Here is a 21,256-nt window from a genome sequence, read left to right on the forward strand (position 1 = left end):
AGTATTCAGGGCCGAGGTCACGGTATTTCACCATACGGACCGACCTTAAGCTGGTAAATGATGTATTTTATTTTTTTCTTTACCAAATTCTAACAGGAAACGAGAGCACCCGAAAGGGAAAACCGAGCTGCCATTTTGAATTCTCATTCACGGCTGTAATGCAAACGGCTTCCTCCTCGGTATACAAGTGCACTTCCTTGACAGGAAAAAAAAAACTACATTTTGCCCCCTGTGTAGTCCCCTATTTATACAAAATTGAGTCATTCAGCCATGTTTTTGCTCGGCGTTAGCAACAGTTAGAGGTTTCAGGAGAAAGCTAAAAATGTTTTCTTTTATTTCTTTTTCCTCAGGCTAGTAAAACTTGCTTTCGCTGTGAACACTGTCGTTATTGCTGTCCATGATGTAAAATTAATGCTATTCTCCTGAGAAATACTGGCAAAAATTTGATTTTTGATAATCTTATAAGTGAATCTTATTTTTTAAAAAAAAAAGATAAATGTTGACAAAAAAATGCTACTATGTTTGTTGTGAACGAGCGAGTTGCCAGAGGTCCGTAACTGGGGTCCGTATCGTAGGATATGGACCCGCTCGCCAGCCAATCAGAGCGCAGGATTTGAAGGAAACCGGACCACGAAAAGAGTTGTTTTGAACCATTTTACTCCTGAATGAATTTTCCCCAAATATGAATGACTGACTTTTCTGCACTAAATCTTTTCTCCCTAGAAAATTTAAGCTGACACCTATTAATACAATCTGGTGTAAGAGGTTAGCACGGTTGCCTCACAGCAAGAAGGTTCTGGGTTCGAGCCCAGTGGCCAGCAGGGGCCTTTCTGTGTGGAGTTTGCATGTTCTCCCCATGTCTGTGTGGGTTTTCTCTGCCGCCCCCCCCCCAATTACAGATTTTCTGCCTTTTTTTTTTTTTTTCCTTCATCAGCACCCACTCTCATCCCTGATGTGTTATTTACCAGCTGGGAGATCCGTATCGTGAAATACCGTGACCGAGGTCTTGAAAGTACTGACTGAGGCCCTCTGGGCCGAGGTCACTATTCAAGGCCGAGGTCACGGTATTTCACCATACGGACCGACCTTAAGCTGGTAAAGAATATATTTATTTTTTTCTTTACCAAATTCTAACAGAAAACGAGAGCGCCCGAAAGGGAAAACCGAGCCGCCATTTTGAATCCTCATTCACGGCTGTAATGCAAATTGCTTTCTCCTCAGTATACAAGTGCACTTCCATAGCAGGAAAAAAAATACATTTTGCCGCCTATGTAGTCCCCTATTTATACAAATAGGAGTCATTCAGGATTCAGCCATGTTTTTGCTCGGTGTTAGCAAATTACAGGTTTTTAGCTTTTCTCCTGAAATGTTTTATTTTATTTCTTCTTCCTCAGGGTAGTAAAACTCGCTTTCGCTGTGAACACTGTCGTTATCGCTGTCCATGATGTAAAATTAATGCTATTTTCCTGAGAAATGCTGACAAAAATTTATAAGACTTTTGATAATCTTAGAAATAAATCTTATAAAAAAAAAAGATAAATGTTGACAAAAAAATTCTACTATATTTGTTGTGAACAAGCGAGTCGCCAGAGGTCTATAACCTGGGTCCGTAACTGGGGTCCGTACCGTAGGATATGGACCCGCTCGCCAGCCAATCAGAGCTCAGGATTTGGACCGCGAAAAAAATAATACAAGTTATTTTTGAACCGTTTTATTCCTGAATGGATTTTCCCCAAATATGAATTACTTTTCTGCACTAAATCTAATCTCCCTCAAAAATTTAAGTTGACACCTATTAATACAATCTCTTCTGTATTTTCCCTATTTACTTTAATCTTTCCCTGCACTTGCATACTTATCTTTCATCTGGTTCACTTCTGCCTCAGATGAAGCCAATACCTGCATCCTTGTCTCCATTTAAATTTTTCCCTCTTCTTTTTCACCCGGTCTCTTTCAACTCTCTCATTCTGATTTAAACTTGATCAGAAATGCTCATCCTCTTACACAAACTCGCATTGTGTCCTCTGATGGACACTGTGTTGCCAGGCTTTTAGTCTGTTTTGTCCACTTCAGGGACATCTTTATCCTTGGCTAAAGGATTCTTATTACACACCACATCCACTCAGGTTACCACTGCCCCTCCTGCCTCTTCATCATAAGAGGAATAAATCATGATTGACTGCTTTACTGTTACTCGACAAACCACAAATATTTAATTTGATTCCAAAATCGCATCTGTTTCAGTGATGCTTATTGAACTTTTAAAAGCTGTTTAAATCAAAGCACAAATGAATTTTGCTTCTAAAACACTTTAAATGAACATGTACATACGAAACAAAGCTTAATCACCACCTCTGTCACCCACACAAAACACCAAAGACTGTTCAAAAGCTAAACTTTCACTTCACTTCCACCAGATGGTGCCCTCAAGCACACATTACATAAACCACACCCACAGCAGGGTATAAGAGCACATTTGGACTGTATTAACCAAAGTCCCTTATCTTCAAATCCACACAGTGTACAATCAATTGCGTCCCAAAATAAAGGTTTTAATAATAAGTTTTCTTCACACCGATAAACTCGGAATTGATTCTCCTACAACATTTTAGTTAAAGTGCTAGTCTTATGAAAATGGCATCACCCCTGGCAATTATACCTTTATAAAACTAGACATATTAAATAGTTTACTGTCTAAATAGTATTTTAATACAAGACTGGGAACATGTTCTATTTAGCCAGTAAAGTTTGGCTCTTCGAGTCCGCCATTACATGAGTGCGTTCTTGGTAAGTTATTCTTTATTCATAGGAAGTGATGTGACGCACAATGCTTGAAAGTTTGTGGCATTTCTGGCTTCATCTACTTTGCAAAATGTAGCACTTTTTTTTTTTTAATGATTTTAATTCCAATACAAAATTAAAACCAAAGCATGCCTCCTAAGAGGTGTGTCGTTCAAGGCTGTTAAAGTATAGCCAATTTAAACCAAAAAAAAGTGGGAAAAGCAGAATTTTGATCCACGTAGCCCAAAGTTGGCAGGAATACTTGCGGAATGAATGGGTTTGATTTTGTACGGACAGAGGTAACTTCAAGCCGACAGGACGGTTTGGTGTCTGCTCCATACGTTTTGAAAAAGATACATTTGTGAGATGAATTCACATAAAAGGATTTGAGTGACGTCTTTTTACACAGAGCATTTCCTATGATCTGGAAAAAAAAAGTCAGAAGCACCATCCCAAAGAGCTCACTGCACAGTAAGTGTCAAGCTTGTGTTTAGCCTGTTGCTTGAATTTATTAGTTGTCCTTAGTCAGATCAATAACGTTCTAAGGTAGTTTCTATGTGGTCAAATATAGTACTTAGACAACAGACAATTACTGATCTAAAAGCAAACCAAAACATGCTTACTCTGAGTCACTTCTTCGTCCTTGTCATAAAGTTGTGTAGATATTTACAAAATAAGGCAGTTGTGCATACGTCACGCATGCAGTGCCATTGACCAATAAATTGCTGCGATCTAATGGCGGACGAGCTTTTAGTGAATTTTTTGGAATGGAATTCAGATGGCAAAAAATTTCTTTTTTGAACCAATTTTTATTCTTCATGAACTTACAACCTATTTGAGCATATCGCACACAGAAAACCTGGGATCTTGTGTCATTTTCGCAAGACTAGCACTTTAAACTTCCATGCCTTCGGTCACTCAATACACATGCAAAAACACAGCTCTTCACATGTGCAGCACACAGATGCACCTTTTTCACACATACAGATGCATATTCACACAATTCCTTCTCTCACACAAACTTCTAAGCACTGTCGTTCTATCCCACAATGCTAATATGAAATGAATTGTCCCAAATCACACAATAAGGGGTTTACATAAATCAAACATCGATGCACTTTCACACGTAATTTTGCGCTGAAACGCCTCACTAATCACCACACGCTTGCACTACAGAGAGTACCAACATTCACAAAGCCATTTTCTTTATCTTTGGGATGAGATGGCCAGGTTAAATTCCTTCTTTCAAACCTATGACCTTTATACTGAAATGTGCTAGCGCTTTGCTTTTCAACAAACATGTTCATCACCATAGCAAACTCTAGCTACTCTTAACACCCAGGATCAGAGTTGCTCAAATACACACAGGCGAGAGACACGGCTCGTATGCAGATGAGGTCTCCCACAGCACTTTTATGACTCGCCAGCTCTCTGTAGCCCATAGATACACAATACACACACAACTGGCTAAGAAATGTGAAGCTACAACCTTTTGGTGCTTCCAGAGACTCAGTCTATAGAATCCTGACACATTCTGAAGCTCTAAACTGCAAGCTAGAGACACAATTTCCTCACATTGCGTGATGGAAAGCAGAAACGGGGTGGACAGAAACTGTTTTACAAAGATATGCTCAAGCATCATTTGAAGAACATGGTAATCATTGCCGACACTTGGGAGAGTGATGGTTCTGCATTAGTGATGCTCTGCATTGCATTAATTATGCTCTAGACCAAAATACAAGTAAATGGTGCTACGGGGTACCGCTTTACAATAAAACTACCCTTAACATTTATAAATGGTTTATAGTGTTAACCTATCACTTTATAAATAACTTTGGGAGAGTGATGTTCTAGACTGAAATAAATGGTGCTGCATTGTGAGAAGGTCCATCCTAGCAATTGAAGAACAATGGAGGCTAGAGTATATTAAAGTGCATGATCGCAGATATTCCATGTCCGATGAGGCAGCACACAGATGCGACTGATGCGGACAGCACTGTTGAGCCAACGCAGGCCTTGCAGCCCACGAATGCGCTTGCCAGAAATAAACTCCCAAAAACGGTCAACGTCGAAAACAATGGACTGCCGAAGAAAAGTGAAGAGATGACTTTTTTTTTTTTTTTTAAATGAAAAGGGTTGTTGCACAATCTTTTTAGCTTATTGCTGTTTTTATAGGAATTTTTTTAATTAAGAGAACATTTAATTGCAACCTTTTTGAAGTCATCTTTCCATTACAGTATTTCTTGACTTGTGTCCAAGACCTTTGCATAGTACTTCAGGAGCTCTTGCAGATACTGATTGAAAATTCTGCAATCATTGTGTAGTGAATGAGCCAGAAATATAAAGTGCAGAAATGTTATAACTAATTTGTGTGGTGGGCATGACACACTTTGATGGTGGTTGTTTACCTTGTCCTTTTTTTTTTTTTGTGCTTCAGATGCTGGGACGTGCAGGTCGCCCACAGTACGACTCTAAAGGAGAGGGCATTTTGATCACATCTCATGGAGAGCTGCAGTATTACCTGTCTCTGCTCAACCAGCAGTTGCCTATAGAGAGTCAAATGTTAGGCAAACTCCCAGACATGCTGAATGCTGAGATTGTCCTGGGCAATATCCAGAATGCTAAGGTAAGGCTTCTACCTGCACCATAAATATAATTTTTCATGACAGTTTTTGATAGTGGCAGTCCGGGTTTGAACCTCACAGTCGACGGGGGCCTTTCTGTGTGGAGTTTGCATGTTCTCTCCGTGTCTGCATGGGTTTTCTCCAGGTGCTCTGGTTTCCTCCCACAGTTCAAAGACATGCAGATTAGATAGAAATACCCAGCCACTGGGGTTGCATCAACCAGTGCATACTTGGTGCTGCTCCCAAGTCCAGATACTGTAGATTGGGGAGGGTTGTATCAGGAAGGGCATCCAGTGCAAAAATCTGTGCCAAGTCAATTATGCAGATCATAAATTGGGAAGGATGATCTGCTGTGGCGACTCCTAATGGGAGCAGCTGAAAGAAATAGTTGTTGACAGTGGCACATTTAGTGCTTGTGTTCAGGCTTGAATGGTTTTTTACTTTTGTTTTTAAATGGTCTTTACTCTGTGTATGCGCAACTTGATGTTGAAATTAAGTTTTTGAGCCGTTTTAGTTAAGGCGTGATATTAGGCTTGGGGCGTTTTGATGTTTTCCAACTATTGGAATGGCTAAAACATTGAACAGTTTAAAATGTATGTAATGTCTGCAGCTTAAAGTTGAACAAATATACAGTTGAACTCAATTATTAGCCCCCCTTGTGGAATTGAACATAATTCTTGATTTCTCCATGAAAATGACCATTGACAACAAATGTTTTTATTCTTGAAATAAATGCACTATGAAGACATTGTCCAACAAGTTTCATTACGATATCTTATCACACTGAGTTTCAACCAAAAACAGCAAAAGTGAGATGTTCAAAATTATTAGCCCCCTGACCATTAGTAGTCAATTGTGTACCCTTTTTGACCCACAACTGACAACAACCTCTTGGAATAGTTTTTCACTAGGTTGGCACAGGTCTCCTGAGGAATTTTGGCCCATTCCTCCATTGCAAACTGTTCCAACTGGCCCAAATTGGATGGTTTTCGTGCATGGACGTTCTTTTTCAGCACTTGCCACAGGTTTTCTATTGGATTGAGATCTGGGCTCTGTGCAGGCCACTGTATGACGTTGGTCTTGGTATCCTTGAAGTATTGCTGGACTATTTTAGATGTATGCTTTGGGTCGTTATCTTGCTGGAAGACCCAACGACGACCTAAGCGCAAAGTGAGAGCAGACTTCTGCATGTTTTCCTTCAGTATTTTTAGGTAATCTTCCTTTTTCATGGTGCCATGCACCCGAACCAGACTGCCTGTACCTGAGGCTGCAAAACAGCCCCACAGCATGATGCTGCCACCACCATGTTTAACTGTGGGAACTGTGTTCACAGGGTTGAAGGCCTCTCCCTTTCTTCGCCATACATAGGCAATGTCCATATGCCCAAACAGCTCCAATTTCGTCTCATCTGACCAAAGCACAGACTTCCAAAACTCATCTTTCTTCTTCAAGTACTCACGGGCAAACTTTAGTCGGGCTTTGATGTGACGATGTTTTAGTAAGGGGGTTCTTCTGGGACGATAGCCCCGAAGCCCATTCCGATGAAGAGCCCTCACAACAGTGTGCCTTGACACACAAACTCCAGAAGAGGCCAGGTCAGCAACAATTTCCTTTGCAGATGTACGGGGCTCTTTACGGACATCTCTGACAATTTTTCTTTCCAGAGTTCTTGAGATCTTACACTTGCGTCCACGACCAGGTTTGTTCTTGACCGAATTTGTCTCCTTGTACTTGGCAATGATGCACCGAACTGCAGTTCTGGAGACTGTAAACCTCTTCGAAATGGCAGTGTAGCCTTGGCCCTTGTCATGAGCCTCCACAATCTTTTGTCGGAGTTCAAGACTTATTTCTTTAGTCTTCAGCATTGTGACAAATCGTAATCCTCCTCATTCATTCAAATGCCCTGTTCCTTGGAGTCCTTTTAAACTGTTGAATGGAGCCAATTGACTACAGGTGTTGCTAGGAAGCCAATTGATTGCACAGGTGTTGTTTAAAAGCTGATTGGTTAATTAACTGTGTTTTAAAAGCAAGAATCCACATGGGGGCTAATATTTTTGACCAACTCATTTTTACCATATTTCATATAAAGACAGCCTAAAACTAATTTCATATTCCAAAATGCACCACAAACATCTGAATAGTACTGGTGATTGTTTGTGTATATCAATTTTTATCAATGCTTTAAACATTTGGAGGATATTTGGGAAAATGTTCCAAAATTTAAGGGGGGCTAATAATTTTGAGTTCAACTGTACATTTATACCTTGTATAGGTTTCCTTTTCACTCATTTTGTATCCTGTACAAAGCTTAGTAACCTGCTGTCTGACTTCAGAGCAGAACAACAAAACATCTGTCTCTTTGTATCTAATGGCCCTTTTCCACTACCCTTTTTCAGCTCACTTCAGCCCGACACGGCTCGCGTTTCGACTATCTAAGAACAGCACGACTCAGCTCGCTTCAGCCCCCAAAACTCGCACAGTTTTGGAGTGGGGCTGAAGCGAGCCAAACCGAGCTGAGTGAGGCTAGGGGCGTGAGGAGACACTCCCCTGTGCACTGATTGGTGAGGAGGAGTGTCCTCACACGCCCACACACGCCCCGCGAGCACGCTGGGATCTGTAAACACCGTAAACCCGGAAGAAGGAGAATTACGAATTACGAGAATTATGAAGCCTTATGCGGGGCGGCACGGTGGTGTAGTGGTTAGCGCTGTCGCCTCACGGCAAGAAGGTCCGGGTTCGAGCCCCGTGGCCGGCGAGGGCCTTTCTGTGCGGAGTTTGCATGTTCTCCCCGTGTCCGTGTGGGTTTCCTCCGGGTGCTCCGGTTTCCCCCACAGTCCAAAGACATGCAGGTTAGGTTAACTGGTGACACTAAATTGACCGTAGGTGTGAATGTGAGTGTGAATGGTTGTCTGTGTCAGCCCTGTGATGACCTGGCGACTTGTCCAGGGTGTACCCCGCCTCTCGCCTGTAGTCAGCCGGGATAGGCTCCAGCTTGCCTGCGACCCTGTAGAACAGGATAAAGCGGCTAGAGATGAGATGAGATGAAGCCTTATGCGCCTCGCCTCATCTGTACGCTCTTGCCAGTATCTGTTGGCGTTGTCGGTGACAACAAGCCACAGCACCAAGACCAGCAACACTAACGACTCCATGTCCTCCATGTGTATTGTTTACTATCCGGGTCGTGAGACTACCGCTTAAAACAGGGGTGTCAAACCTGATCCATAAAGGGCCGTGTGGCTGCAGGTTTTCATTCCAGCCATGCAGCAGCACCCTGATTTGGCTTATTCAATCAACTGACACACCCACCCTTTAATCAAGGGTGGGTGTGGCTGCAAGTATTTGACTGTGTGAAGACAGTTCAGTTGATTGAATGAGCCAAGTCAGGTGTGCTGCTGCATGGCTGGAATGAAAACCTGCAGCCACAAGGCCCTTTATGGATCAGGTTTGACACCCCTGGCTTAAAAGGTCACTGATGTCACTGTTTGTGCCGCCTAACGACATCACGTGACGTCCACCCACTTTCGCTAACTCCACCCAATGTGTCCACCCACTTCCAGCCAGCACAGTTCAGCGCGGTTGTAGTCGAAACGCAACTCCAACAGCCCCGCTCAGCCCGACTCAGCCCAACTCAGCACGGCTCAGCCCAACTCAGCCGCGTTGGTAGTGGAAAAGCGGCATTAGTTTCCCTAGTCTGTGCTGCCAAACAGATAAAGCTTTTGAATGGCTTGGCTCAAAACCTGAATGGAGCTGTAAAGTAAGAGAAATTATCAGGATTACTTTACAATACAGCAGTTAACCACAGACCACATGCATGCTTAGTTTTTATATAGGCTTAGGTCTGATTTATACTTCTGCTTAGAAACTACGCCGTATGTATGGCATCAGCACTCGCGCAGGGTGAAGTGAAGTATTTATAGTTGCATGTAAGGTGAGTGTCTCCTCTTGGAGGTGCTGTCGCATGAAACGCCCCAGAATTTTCTGATTTTTGACAAAAGTAGACCAAAAAAAACAGTGCAAGTTCCATGTTTCACTGTAGGTATTATGAACAGAAAATAACATGGGCAAAATGTTTTGAAACAATTTTACTGGGAGAGAAAGAAACCTCCTGTGATTAATTGTAGCCCAAGTGAATTCTCACTGAAACCGTTTGAGAAGTGTTTTATCCCATCTGTATTCAGCAGTATGAACAGCTGGAAGCACTTCATTGTAACTCGTGTTTAAATCCACAATTCTCGGTCACTGACGGAAGCTTGATTTTATTTATTTATTTATTTATTTATTTAGACTTATGGTTTATACCAACAGCACTGTGTTTTATTGTGAGTCTTTTAGAAGAAAGTGTGATCCTGCAAGAATAAACTGCCAATTATAACTAGATTGCATTTCCTCTGCAGAAACTGCTGGAGTGTGCTTGCTCAAATGAAGCCTCATTCTATAAAATACAATGCAAAAAATACCTTATTGAACCCTCCAAATGGCTTTTAAGTCACTACCCCTAAAACATCCATCACAGTGGGCTGCCCCACAAAGAACCTGGGAAAGGGAAACCCCTCTATTCCCCCCCCCAGTGGAACAGTCCATCTGTTTCCCCAAACGAGACACGGAAGAACGTTTTGAATGCTTGGTGAGTGAATTGCTACCGGAGTTGTAATAACAAAAGTTTTAACCAATAAATGAACTTTTTAACAGCAAGTGTGAATTATTTTACTTTTTGAGACTAGACAAATATACAGATGAAGAATGTAGCGACAGCACAGCAGTGATTTTTAAAAATGCCGGCAAATGGCTGCCTGCGCGCTATGTCAGCATCACGGCTCAGCCTGTCACACTCTTTCACATCATTTTGAAGGGAGATTTCAGTGAAATCTCCTCTCCACCCTTTTATATGTTTTTCAATTTAATTCAGAGGTTTTACAGGGTTTAAAACATGGATTTTGGCTGTAAAATCGCAGTTTTAATTTTTTTTCCTGCTGTAACGTCTAGAGTGGGGGAGCTCCTTATGACGTCATCACTCCCATTCATTTCAATGGCACGGAATTTTGCCGAAAAATGGGAATACCAAACGAACGACAAGGGGTAGTGCAACCATTTTAACAAGCACACGTTCCAGATCGGGCCCTATGTTTCAGCGTTGGAACGGTGTCTCTATCTCGAAAGCCCTAGGAGGAGTAGTGGATCCAAAAAACATGTGAAAACGAATAATAATAATAAAACTTAAGAATAATAGTGTGCTTTTGCAAGCACACTAATGATCTACAGCCTCACACTTTATATTAATGCAATATTGTGATGATACAATTCCAACTTTTTGTGGAGTAGTAGTAGCTGGAAATGTGACTCTACCAAATGGACCAACCATAGTTTTTGTGGTCTGCATTGCCACGACACGTAGCTACATTTTTGGGGAGGTGCAGGTCAGGTTACGGCATTGGGTATGACGTAGGGCATGCGGCTACAACGTACCTTATGGCATGGATTTGGCACAGAAATATAAATTGGCCTGTAGTTCATGCTCTTCTTTAAAAAAAAAAAAAAACACCCTGCTTGACTTTTTTTCTATGCTTAATTCAGTGTAACACAAATGAAACAGCTGAGCACAAATTTAATTTTGACCTGAATGAGTATAGATAAAAACCACTGTAATACCTCCCCCCACCCCCAACTCGGCCTACTTAATACTTCAAACACTAAAAGCACATTAGAATAAACATGTTTTGAGCAATAATACTGCTACTAGTACATGTAATTATTGTATTAATTAATAATGTGATTGTACCATCCACTATTAGATAAAATTAAAATAAAATCTAACAATATTCTTTGAAAGTCGAGAGCAAGATATTTTATTTTACAAAAAAATAACACTCCCAGATATTTGTTTTAATAATATGAAGCATCACTGCATAAATGGAGTGCAAATAGCTCTGTACCTAGATGTCCTTGGGGTTGTCGAGACATGGAGGGCTGGGAATATCTTACCATCTAGCCCATAGTTCAGGTAGGAGTTCTTGGAGTAAATGGCTTTGCTTTTGCAACATCCTGTTCCCAAAAGCTGATGTCAGGCAAAAAGTCTTTACACGAAGGTTTTCTTGCTTTTTGCACCCCCTTTATTTATTTGTTTGTTTAAAACTGTCCTTCCGTGTCAGAACTCTTCAGGAAAAAGAAGGTATGTTCCAAAATATAGCTAATGCTAGGCCACAAATCTGCACCGTCACTCCAGTCGTTTCGAGGAATTTTGTACGGCTCATAACTGCTAATAAACTCTTAATTTCCACGTGTATCTATCTTTCACTTCTTTCTGACTAAGATTATCCAAGTAATCTGGTAGTGTAGGTTATTTATTTATTTTAAATAAAAGCTGTAGTTTTCTTTGGGGAATAGATGCCGGACATCTTCGCTTGGCTTCAGTATATGAGCAATATGTAAACAAAGTTTGCTTGTCCCCCAGGCATAGGGTTGTGATGGTTTCTAAGGTAAATGTGATGTCAGTGCAAGGGTGCACTGAAGCATCATGGTTACCAGGACAGCAGCTAAGTGATTGAGGGAGCTTGTGATTGGGGATTTCCCAGGGGTAATTCCAGTCTACCTGAGTGCATCCTGGCAGCAAACTGGCCCAAAACATTGCAAGGTAGAAATCTGACGTGATTTTTCAGTGAGTGTCGGAGCAAAAAAAAAAAAAAAAAAGGCATGTCAGTAAATTTAAAGCATGTCAGGCCCCAACACACAAAAGCACTCTGGGGAGAACACTGCAATGTTTGGCCCTTGAGCATGGCCCCTAACCCCCTCTGTTCCAGGGGTGCTGTATCATCACAGGTCCTGCATTCTGACCCCAACTTCCTAACAAGCTGGGATATGCAAAGAAAAGAATTTCACTGTGCTGTAATGTACATATGAGACAGGCTTTTTCTTGTACGGTTTCAGCAAACAAGATACAGGACCTCTCGCAGACTCTCGGGCAGTGGACTTCCTGTAGTCCTGGAGCATGTCCATTGCTTTTGGAGTCCATGTCCTTACTGTTGTCCTGGATGGTTTAACCCTCTTCAGTTGCTGTCTGCATGTCAGGACCATCTGTATTATGCAGTGATCCGAGTATCCAAGGGGTGCGTGGGGTATGGAGCAATAATGCATGTTTACTGGAATAAAATTAGTCCAGTGTATTACCATGGCACATGTTAGCAGCTGTTTGTAGCTTGGCAGTTCATGTGCGATTACAGGGACAATTAGTCCATATCAAGGACTAATGAGTTTGGTTGAGACTTTTGCTCAGTCAGCAAGTCTTTTGCTTCTTGAACAGGGTCTTGTGAGAGATGTAAACACCTGTGCGGACAACAGAAGAGAATTCTCTCGGGGAATATGGTGTACACGCAATGAAAAACTGATTCCAAGTCACTAGAGTAGTCCTGGTTTGTTTTTACTCCAGCTGATCTTTGAAGAATGGTCAGATAGTTCCCAGTGAATATTCAGTAGTATTTTGCTTATAACGCTTATCCCTGCAGGTTGCACATTTCATATGAAAACAAACTAGGGATGTCACTACTGGCTGATTTTATGCCAATTCGGCATTCCTACTGCTAGCGAATGCCAACAGGAAAAAAAACCCTTAGAGGTATTTAGTTCTTGATGGAGCCCCCCAGTGGATAGTTCCTCTTGGTGACTCCCTAGAACAGTTTGGTCCAAAAGCGCCTATTGCTGTAGTTAAAGTGAGAACAGGAACTAACTTGTATTGTGAACATTTCACAGCATTAAACGGAACTATAAACCAAGCGTCATTTATTAATAAATTAAAAATGGAAATCATTGGGAAAATTGCTTTGGTATAAACGGAATAAAGCAGTTCAGATTATGCTGCTATATGAAAACAATACGTTTCAGTGTGATAATGGTATAACGATTCCAGCGTGTATTATTTCTTAATCGCCCTCTTTCCATTCTTATGTTCTTCCTGTTTCAGGATGCTGTGAACTGGATGGGTTACACTTATCTGTATGTGAGGATGCTGCGTAACCCAACACTCTATGGCATTTCCCATGATCAGCGCAACACCGATCCCCTGCTAGAGATGCGTAGGATGGACCTGGTGCACACTGCTGCCACTGTACTCGAGAAGAGCAATCTGATCAAATATGATAAGAGGACTGGGAGCTTTCAGGTAAATAGTGGGCCCGACTATTGCTATAGCATACTTCATGAGATGGATAAACAGAACTTTATGTTCAGTCATTGTTTATAAAGAAATTCTAAATGTTTTAAAGCTGTACACCAAATAGAGCTAAACGGTATTAAAGGAAGTTACTCATTTTACATCTTTTTGTAGTAAAAATATAATGTTAAAAAGGGCCCTATTATCAGTTTTGTCAGCTTTCCTCTTCCCTGTTCTAGATATTCAATTTCAGTACTTTCATATCTTGGTTTACCTTGATCAGTTTTCCACCTTCTTTTAATTTTAATTAAAAAAAAAAAACTTTTGTCAGTCTGACTGCTGATGTCCGAATAGTTGGACATCTACAATACTAACCTGCGATAGTAGCCAGCCAGCCCCAGGAATTGTCTCCCCCCCCCAATTTAATTATTTTTCTTGGACCTCGGGCAGGCCCCAGTTGCTACATTTCTTGTCAATTTGGGGGCACACCTACCCATGACCCAAGTGGAAGCCCTGATACCACACATCCACCTGCCCAATTGCACGTTGTTTTGGGTTAGCTGTGAGGCCTGTATGCCTCAGCAACTTCAGGGCGGCCCTCTGGTGTTTTTAGGTGCTGCGGCCACTCCTTGCTAAACCAATGATGTCATCTAGGTAGACCGTGGCACCCCATTGTACAACCGGGCCTGACGTTCTTGCACCTGCTGCAAATTCTCCTGGGTTAAGTAACTGGGTGTGTGGAGCTTTGCACACAGGTTGAGAACATTTCATTTTTACTGTTTGAAGGTTCCTTCTCTCAATTTTCCTGCAGCATGTCAAATGTCGTGAGGCTTACGCCCATATAAAAATGTAAATGGGGAGAACCCTGTGGAAGCTTGCAGAACCTCTCGTACTGCAAACAGGGGCTCCAGCCGTTTATCCCAATTACGTGTGTCTTTGCTTACAAAGTTACAAATCAAGTTTTTAAGAGTTTGGTTAAACCGTTCTGCCAAGCAATCTGTCTGTGGGTGATGAGCGCTGGTGTGGACAAATTTCATCCCCAGTAACTCAGTTTGCAAAGTGTATGACACGAATGTAGTGCCTTGGTCAGTCAGGATTTCTTTGGGAATCCCGACTTGGGGGAGAACTTTAAACAGTGCCTCTACCACGTTGCGTGTGTAAATGTTACATGGCGGGACTGCTTTCGGGTATCGTGTTGCATAGTCCTCTAGGACTAAAATAAAGCAATACCTTCATGCAGACCGATCTACTGGCCCCACGAGATCCATACCAATTCTTTCGAAGGGGGCCTCGATCAGGGAAAGAAGACGCAAAGGTGTTTTTGGAGTGGTCGCTGGATTCACCAGCTGGCATTTGTGGCATGCTGCACACCACTGATGGACATCCCTGCGAATCCCTGGCTAATAGAACCAGGCCATTATTTGGGATAATGTCTTATCCTGACCTAGGTGTCCGGCCATATGATTAGTGAACTACATGGAATGAGTTCCCTACGACTACAGTCAAGCCAGAAAGTCTGCACACCCCTTTCACTTTCTCCACGTTTTATTACGTTACAGACTTATTGTATAATAGATTTGAATTCCTTTTTTGTCACAAAATTCTACACAAAATAGTCCATAACGATAAAGTGAAAGTGGGTTTTTAGACATTGGTGCTAATTTATTAAAAATCAAAATGTACAATATGTACACAAGTGTGCACATCCTTTGATATGATACCCAAAAGTGAGCTGAGGTTCATTTTGTTTCCACTGATACTGCTTGAGATGTTTCTACAACTTAATTGGAGTCCAGCTGTGGTAAATTCAATTGATTGGACATGATGGGGATCGCCAACACCTGCCTATATAAGGTCCCACAGTTGACTGTGCATGTCAGAACAAACTCCAAGCCATGGGGTCAAAGGAATTATCTGCAGACCTCAGAAACTGGATTGTGTCAAGGTAGAGATCTGGAGAAGGGTACAGAAAAATTGCTGCAGCTTTACAGGTCCCAAAGAGCACAGTGGCCACCATCATTTGTAAATGGAAGAAGTTTGGAACCACCAAGGATCTTCCTAGACCTGGCCAAACTGAGCAATCGGGGAAGACGGGCCTTGGCCAGGGAGGTGAGCAGGAACCCAAGAGTCACTCTGACAGAGCTCCAGCGTATCCTTGTGGAGATGGGAGAACCTTTCAGAAGATCAACCATCCAGGCAGCACTCCACAAATCAGGCCTTTATGGTAGAGTGGCCAGATGGAAGCCACTCCTAGGTAAAAGGCACACGACAGCCCACTTGGAATTTGCCAAAAGGCACCTAGAGGACTGTCAAACCATGAGAAACAAGATTTTCTGGTCTAATGAAACCAAAATTGAACTTTTTGGCCTGAATACCAAGCGTCATGTCTGGAGGAAACCAGGCACCACTCATCACCTGGCTAATGCCATCCCTACAGTGAAGCATGGCGGTGGCAGCATCATGATGTGGGGATGTTTTTCAGCAGTGGGAACGGGGTGACTAGTCCTGATGGAGGGAAAGATGAATGCAGCTAAGTATACAGAGATCCTTGAAAACCTGCTCCATAGCGCTCTGGACCTCAGACTGGGGCAAAGGTTTACCTTCCAGCATGACAACGACCTGAAGCACACAGCCAAGAGAACGAAGGAGTGGCTTTGGAGAAAGTCTATGAATGTCCTTGAGTGGCCCAGCCAGAGCCCAGACCTGAATCTAATTGAACATCTGTGGAAGGAGCTGAATATGGCTGTGTACCGATGCTCCCCATCCAACCTGATGGCGCTTGCAAGGATCTGCCAAGAGGAATGGGCAAAATGTCCAGAAACAAGTGTGCCAAGCTCGTAGCTTCTTTCCCAAGACGTCTTGAAGCTGTAATTGCTGCCAAAGGTGCATCAACCACGTATTAGACGAAGGGTGTGTACAGATATGTAACCCCTAAATAACCTATTTTTGTCAGTAAAATAAAATTGCATATTTTCTAAAAACCTGTTTTCACTTCGTAGTTATTGGCGATTTGTGTGTAGCTGTTTGAGGCAAAAAATGAACTTGATCTATTGTAGAATAAGTCTGTAACGTAATGAAATGTGGAGAAGGTGAAAGGGGTGTGCAGACTTTCCGGCTTGACTGTATTTTGGATTGAAAACTGGGGTACTTTCTCATGGGGTTGAGTATCCTGTGTCAGTCGGTATAACCTATCTTAAGTAATTGTGAGTACAGGAAGGAGAATGTTGTGTTTGACTGGAGAGTCTGACCATCGATGACTCTCACTTGGTCAAAAGCATGATGCGGAGTCTCGTCTTGCATTTGTTCTAAGGGGAAATCCTCGAGGGAATCCTCAAGAGAGAGGAGGGGTGGGATCCTCACCCCTCTCCGTATTGCTCTGACGCGGTGCTAAGATCGATGGCTCTGAGATGGTTTCCCAAGACAATGCTACACTGGGATAAGACAGACTGGAAAATGAGGCTGAAAAGTCTTTATTTTTAGCACTCACTTTTCAGCTTTAAATTAACTTGCGCATCTATGCATGCACACGCTCTGGTCAGGAGACAGCCACCTCTCTGCTCTCCCTCTCCTGATCAGTGCTTTGCCATCACTGAAGCACACACCCACCAATGAACTGGTGATCACTTTGCCACTCACCTTCCCTGGCCCTGCCCTCCAGTCACAAACTGACCAAGCCCCCGCTGCCACATACTTCAGTTTTTTCTTAAGTCAGCATTTCTTTGTATGGCAGCCATTTTGTTTGTGCTGGCCTTAAAAATAAAACATTCAATGTATTCCTTGTTGGATTGCCTAAAAGACATTTAAAACTTGTATAGATTTAAACATTCTCAGTCTTAATAAACAAGACTGAGATGGTTGTTTGGATGACCCTGATGGCGTTCTTGGCCCTTTGGCTTCGTCCAGTTGATCTTTTGTTTAAAAACTGTGGTGTGATTTTTGATAGTTCCCTAAAATTCAATAAACATATTGGCTCAGTTGTCAAAACTCAACAAACTTCACTGTCCATTTCAGGGGTGATAGCGTTCCGGCGCCGCGCCGGATTTCCAGCGTACCGTGGCTGGGGGGAAAAAAAAAAAAATCTAGTTCGCCCATTGTCCTGTCATTCTGAGGTGCGCAGATAGACAGTAAAGGGAATTCGGAATTCCCTTTACTGTCTATCTGCGCATCTCAGAATGACACAGGACAATGGGCGAACTAGATTTTTATTTTTTTTTCCCCCTAGCCACGGTACGCCGGAAATCCGGCACGGCGCCGGAACGCTATCACCCCTGCCATTTGTCTGTGGGGTGTTTTTGAGCTTTTTAAACGCTAACCTTAAAGTGCATATTCTGGACCAATTTGGTTTTTTTTTTTTTTTTTTTTTTTTTTTTTTTTTTAAATATGAAAGTATGTCCCTTTACACACTCATCCAGAAGGGTAATTTTGCACAAGACCATCTGTCTACAGCAGAAAAAAAATAAAAAGCGTCTGGGAAAAATCCCAAGGGAGTCTGGAGCCAGATTCGTGACGTTACCTGTGGAAGCGCCAGCAGGCTGTGAGAGCTTGCACAGTTTCAGTGCACAGTCTGTGTAGACAAAGCGCTTCCATTTCTCTCTTTGTCCGGTCTTTTGGAAAATGATGAGTACTAATCCTGTCAAGATTGGTGTTGCTACACCCTCCTACGATACATCTGTTAACCATTTTAATAATTACGTGATAACGTTGATGAAATTTGCAGAAAACCACCAGGTTGTTTTCTCATAAACAAACCAGCGCTGACGTAGGATTCAGAGGGAGGCATCCCACATGCGACGTCACAAAAATCAATGTTTCCCAGGAAATCCAAATGTCACGTTTTTTCAGAGGTGGACGAATTCGCCTCAAATGGCTTGATTTCAACTGAATTTTTCTGGTATTGCACAAGTTAAAAAAAAAATTGCACAAAATGCAAAATGTGACAGATATTTGACCAAAGTTTAATATAAAATAGGAGAATTACATTGATCTTGCTCCTGAATTTACCCGTGATATGCACTTTAAGAGCTGTTGGCTAAAGTTTTACACAGGTTTTAAAAACTGACTGTTACCATTGCGGCATAGGTGTTCAACCCATCATCGAGAACGATCAACATACACTTGCATCACTCATGGTTCCTCTTGTGCTGGGAGAGTATCTTCCCTGAAGTCGGAACGAAAAAAAAAGTCCCTTAAAATCGTGTTCTAAGAACTATAATCATTCTTAGTGCGTACATGCAAAAAAGCGGGAACATCCAGCAGTTCTAAAATCTATGAAAAAGTACCTCTACTCCGAAAATGCCTATTGATGTGCATAGGGAATGATGGCTAACTCGTCTGGTCTGATCCCACAGGAGAGTTCCTGTCGCACAAATTTCTGAAAGTTAATGCTAGCTATTATAAATGTGTCAGAACAGTAAATTACAGCTTGGCCTCTTTCAGCAGGATAAAGGGTTCAAGGTGTCCAAATTCCCCAGATCATGATCTGATCGAGCATCTGTAGCATGTGTTGGACAGAAAAGTCCTATTCATGGAGGCCCTACCTTGCAACTTGGATGACTTCTGCTGATAATGTCTTGGTGCCAGATACCACAATAACCTTGTCAAGAGTCCATGCCTTGACGGGTCAGGGGATGCTGTATAGTTTAATAAAATAAATTGCATAGACACAAAAAAAGAACATGCATGTCATTTACTTGATTCTTTTATCCATCTCTGATGGATAATTGATCTGGACTGTCATTCATCTTGTTAACTGTAGGTTACCGAAGCCAACCTTCTCTCCCCCTCTCCAATAGGTGACAGATCTGGGCCGCATTGCCAGTCACTTCTACATCACGCATGATTCCATAATGACTTATAATCAGCTGCTAAAGCCTACACTCAGTGAAATCGAGCTCTTCAGGGTGTTCTCCCTCTCCTCTGAATTCAAGAACATCACTGTGAGAGAGGTAATTTCATCATTCTACTTCCCTCAGCTAGTAAATGTTATTCATTTATTAGTTTATTTAAAATAGAAACAGTAAAATCTCTAGCTTGGTTTCATATTATTAGCGTTCATGAAATCTATCTTGATTGTTTACTGCTTAAAGGATGGGGCCACTCACCTCTAGGTGTTACCAAGTTTCTTTAATAGACATAGATAGCACTGTTTATTTTTGGTCAGTATTATGAATTTTAATTCCATACATCACATTAAAATATTTTGGATTTACTGTCACCAGTTTACAATGTTTGCAATCAGTTTAAACTGGAAAATAAAATGACTTCCCACTACATTACTTCTGTCTCCTACTAAATTTGGGGCTCAGCAACAACTTGCTTTTTGACATTGACTGATGGACCAGATTCCATCTTGGGTTTCCTTCAAAGAGGAAATCAAATTCATCTGCTCTCATGGGCAGCAGATCCCTGAATCTAGTTAATCATCTGTCTTTTTGTGTGGGAGGGCAAAATGTATTGCTTCTATAAGAAATTGTTTTGCATGTTGTACCCAAATTGTGTTAGGAAAGAATAAAAAACAAACAGCGTTATTCCAGGTAGTGCGGCGTGTAAAGAGGAAAAGCTCCTTTTTGCACTATATCTCAAATTCTCTTTTGAAGAATTTGAATTGCTGAGTGTGAATTTGAACTGGACATGGAGCTTAGGAACTTTCAAACACTTACAATTCCTGTGGCCAAGTGAGGTTAAAGAGACACAAAGCTACTGAGTATTCTGCAATGGCACTTAATTCTGAAGCATAGATGAGAACGTGCCAAATATCTGTGTCTACTACTACTGTTTAATATATTAGTTCTGTCTTATCATGGATCTCTACATTCTGAGAAGGCCAAATAAACTGAATAAATTATTCGTTGATTCTATGTAGAAAGTAACATGTTTTGATTTTTGACTGACAGGAGGAAAAACTTGAGCTTCAGAAGCTTCTCGAAAGGGTGCCAATTCCAGTGAAAGAGAGTATTGAGGAGCCCAGTGCTAAGGTGTGTGTGGGTGTGTGTGTGTGTGTGTGTGGGCTGTTTCATACTCATTTGTAATATTGATATTGAGATTTATAATGTGTTGTCCCTTTAGATAAATGTGCTGCTTCAGGCCTATATCTCCCAACTCAAACTGGAGGGCTTTGCTCTAATGGCAGACATGGTTTATGTCACCCAGGCAAGTTTACAATGCAAACCCTTTTTTTTTTTTTTTTTTAAATTCATGGAGCAAACCACCCCATATGCTTTAAAGCTCCTGTTCTCCTGACAGCACTGCAATCCATAATTTTATTTTTGCTCTGTGTTCAGAGTGCAGGTCGGCTGATGAGGGCTATCTTTGAGATTGTTCTGAGCCGAGGTTGGGCCCAACTCACTGACAAGACCATGAACCTTTGTAAAATGATCGACAAAAGGATGCAAGTCATTAGGATTTACTGTTGTTTTTTATTTAAGTGTGCTTTGAGTTTTTGTGTAGTCTGGGTTTATTACATTGCCATTTCATATTGATCATGACATGCATGTCTAAATCTACATATCTTTTGAATTAGGTGGCAGTCTATGTCTCCTCTGCGACAGTTCCGCAAGCTTCCTGAAGAAGTTATCAAGAAAATTGAGAAAAAAAGCTTTCCATTTGAACGACTATATGACCTCAACCACAATGAAGTTGGTTAGTGCCGCATACATGGAGATCTACTTGTAGGCAGCTCAAGAACTTTTTTGCCTTAACCCATGACTTGCTT

At 41.8% G+C, this 21,256-nt stretch overlaps 1 protein-coding gene across 1 annotated transcript in view; it reads left to right on the plus strand.

Moving 5' to 3' along the window:
- The window catches only part of snrnp200 (small nuclear ribonucleoprotein 200 (U5)), a 153,248-nt gene that overhangs the window by 72,042 nt on the left and 59,950 nt on the right, over positions 1–21,256 (plus strand). Inside the window, exons 20-26 of the mRNA XM_060931753.1 lie at positions 5,219–5,407; positions 13,357–13,554; positions 19,338–19,490; positions 20,439–20,519; positions 20,611–20,694; positions 20,826–20,932; positions 21,065–21,183. Coding sequence (XP_060787736.1) covers positions 5,219–5,407; positions 13,357–13,554; positions 19,338–19,490; positions 20,439–20,519; positions 20,611–20,694; positions 20,826–20,932; positions 21,065–21,183 — 931 coding nt within the window. The remainder of the gene's footprint in view (positions 1–5,218; positions 5,408–13,356; positions 13,555–19,337; positions 19,491–20,438; positions 20,520–20,610; positions 20,695–20,825; positions 20,933–21,064; positions 21,184–21,256) is intronic.

Source organism: Neoarius graeffei, chromosome 10 (assembly GCF_027579695.1).
Source record: "Neoarius graeffei isolate fNeoGra1 chromosome 10, fNeoGra1.pri, whole genome shotgun sequence".
Taxonomy (NCBI): domain Eukaryota; kingdom Metazoa; phylum Chordata; class Actinopteri; order Siluriformes; family Ariidae; genus Neoarius; species Neoarius graeffei.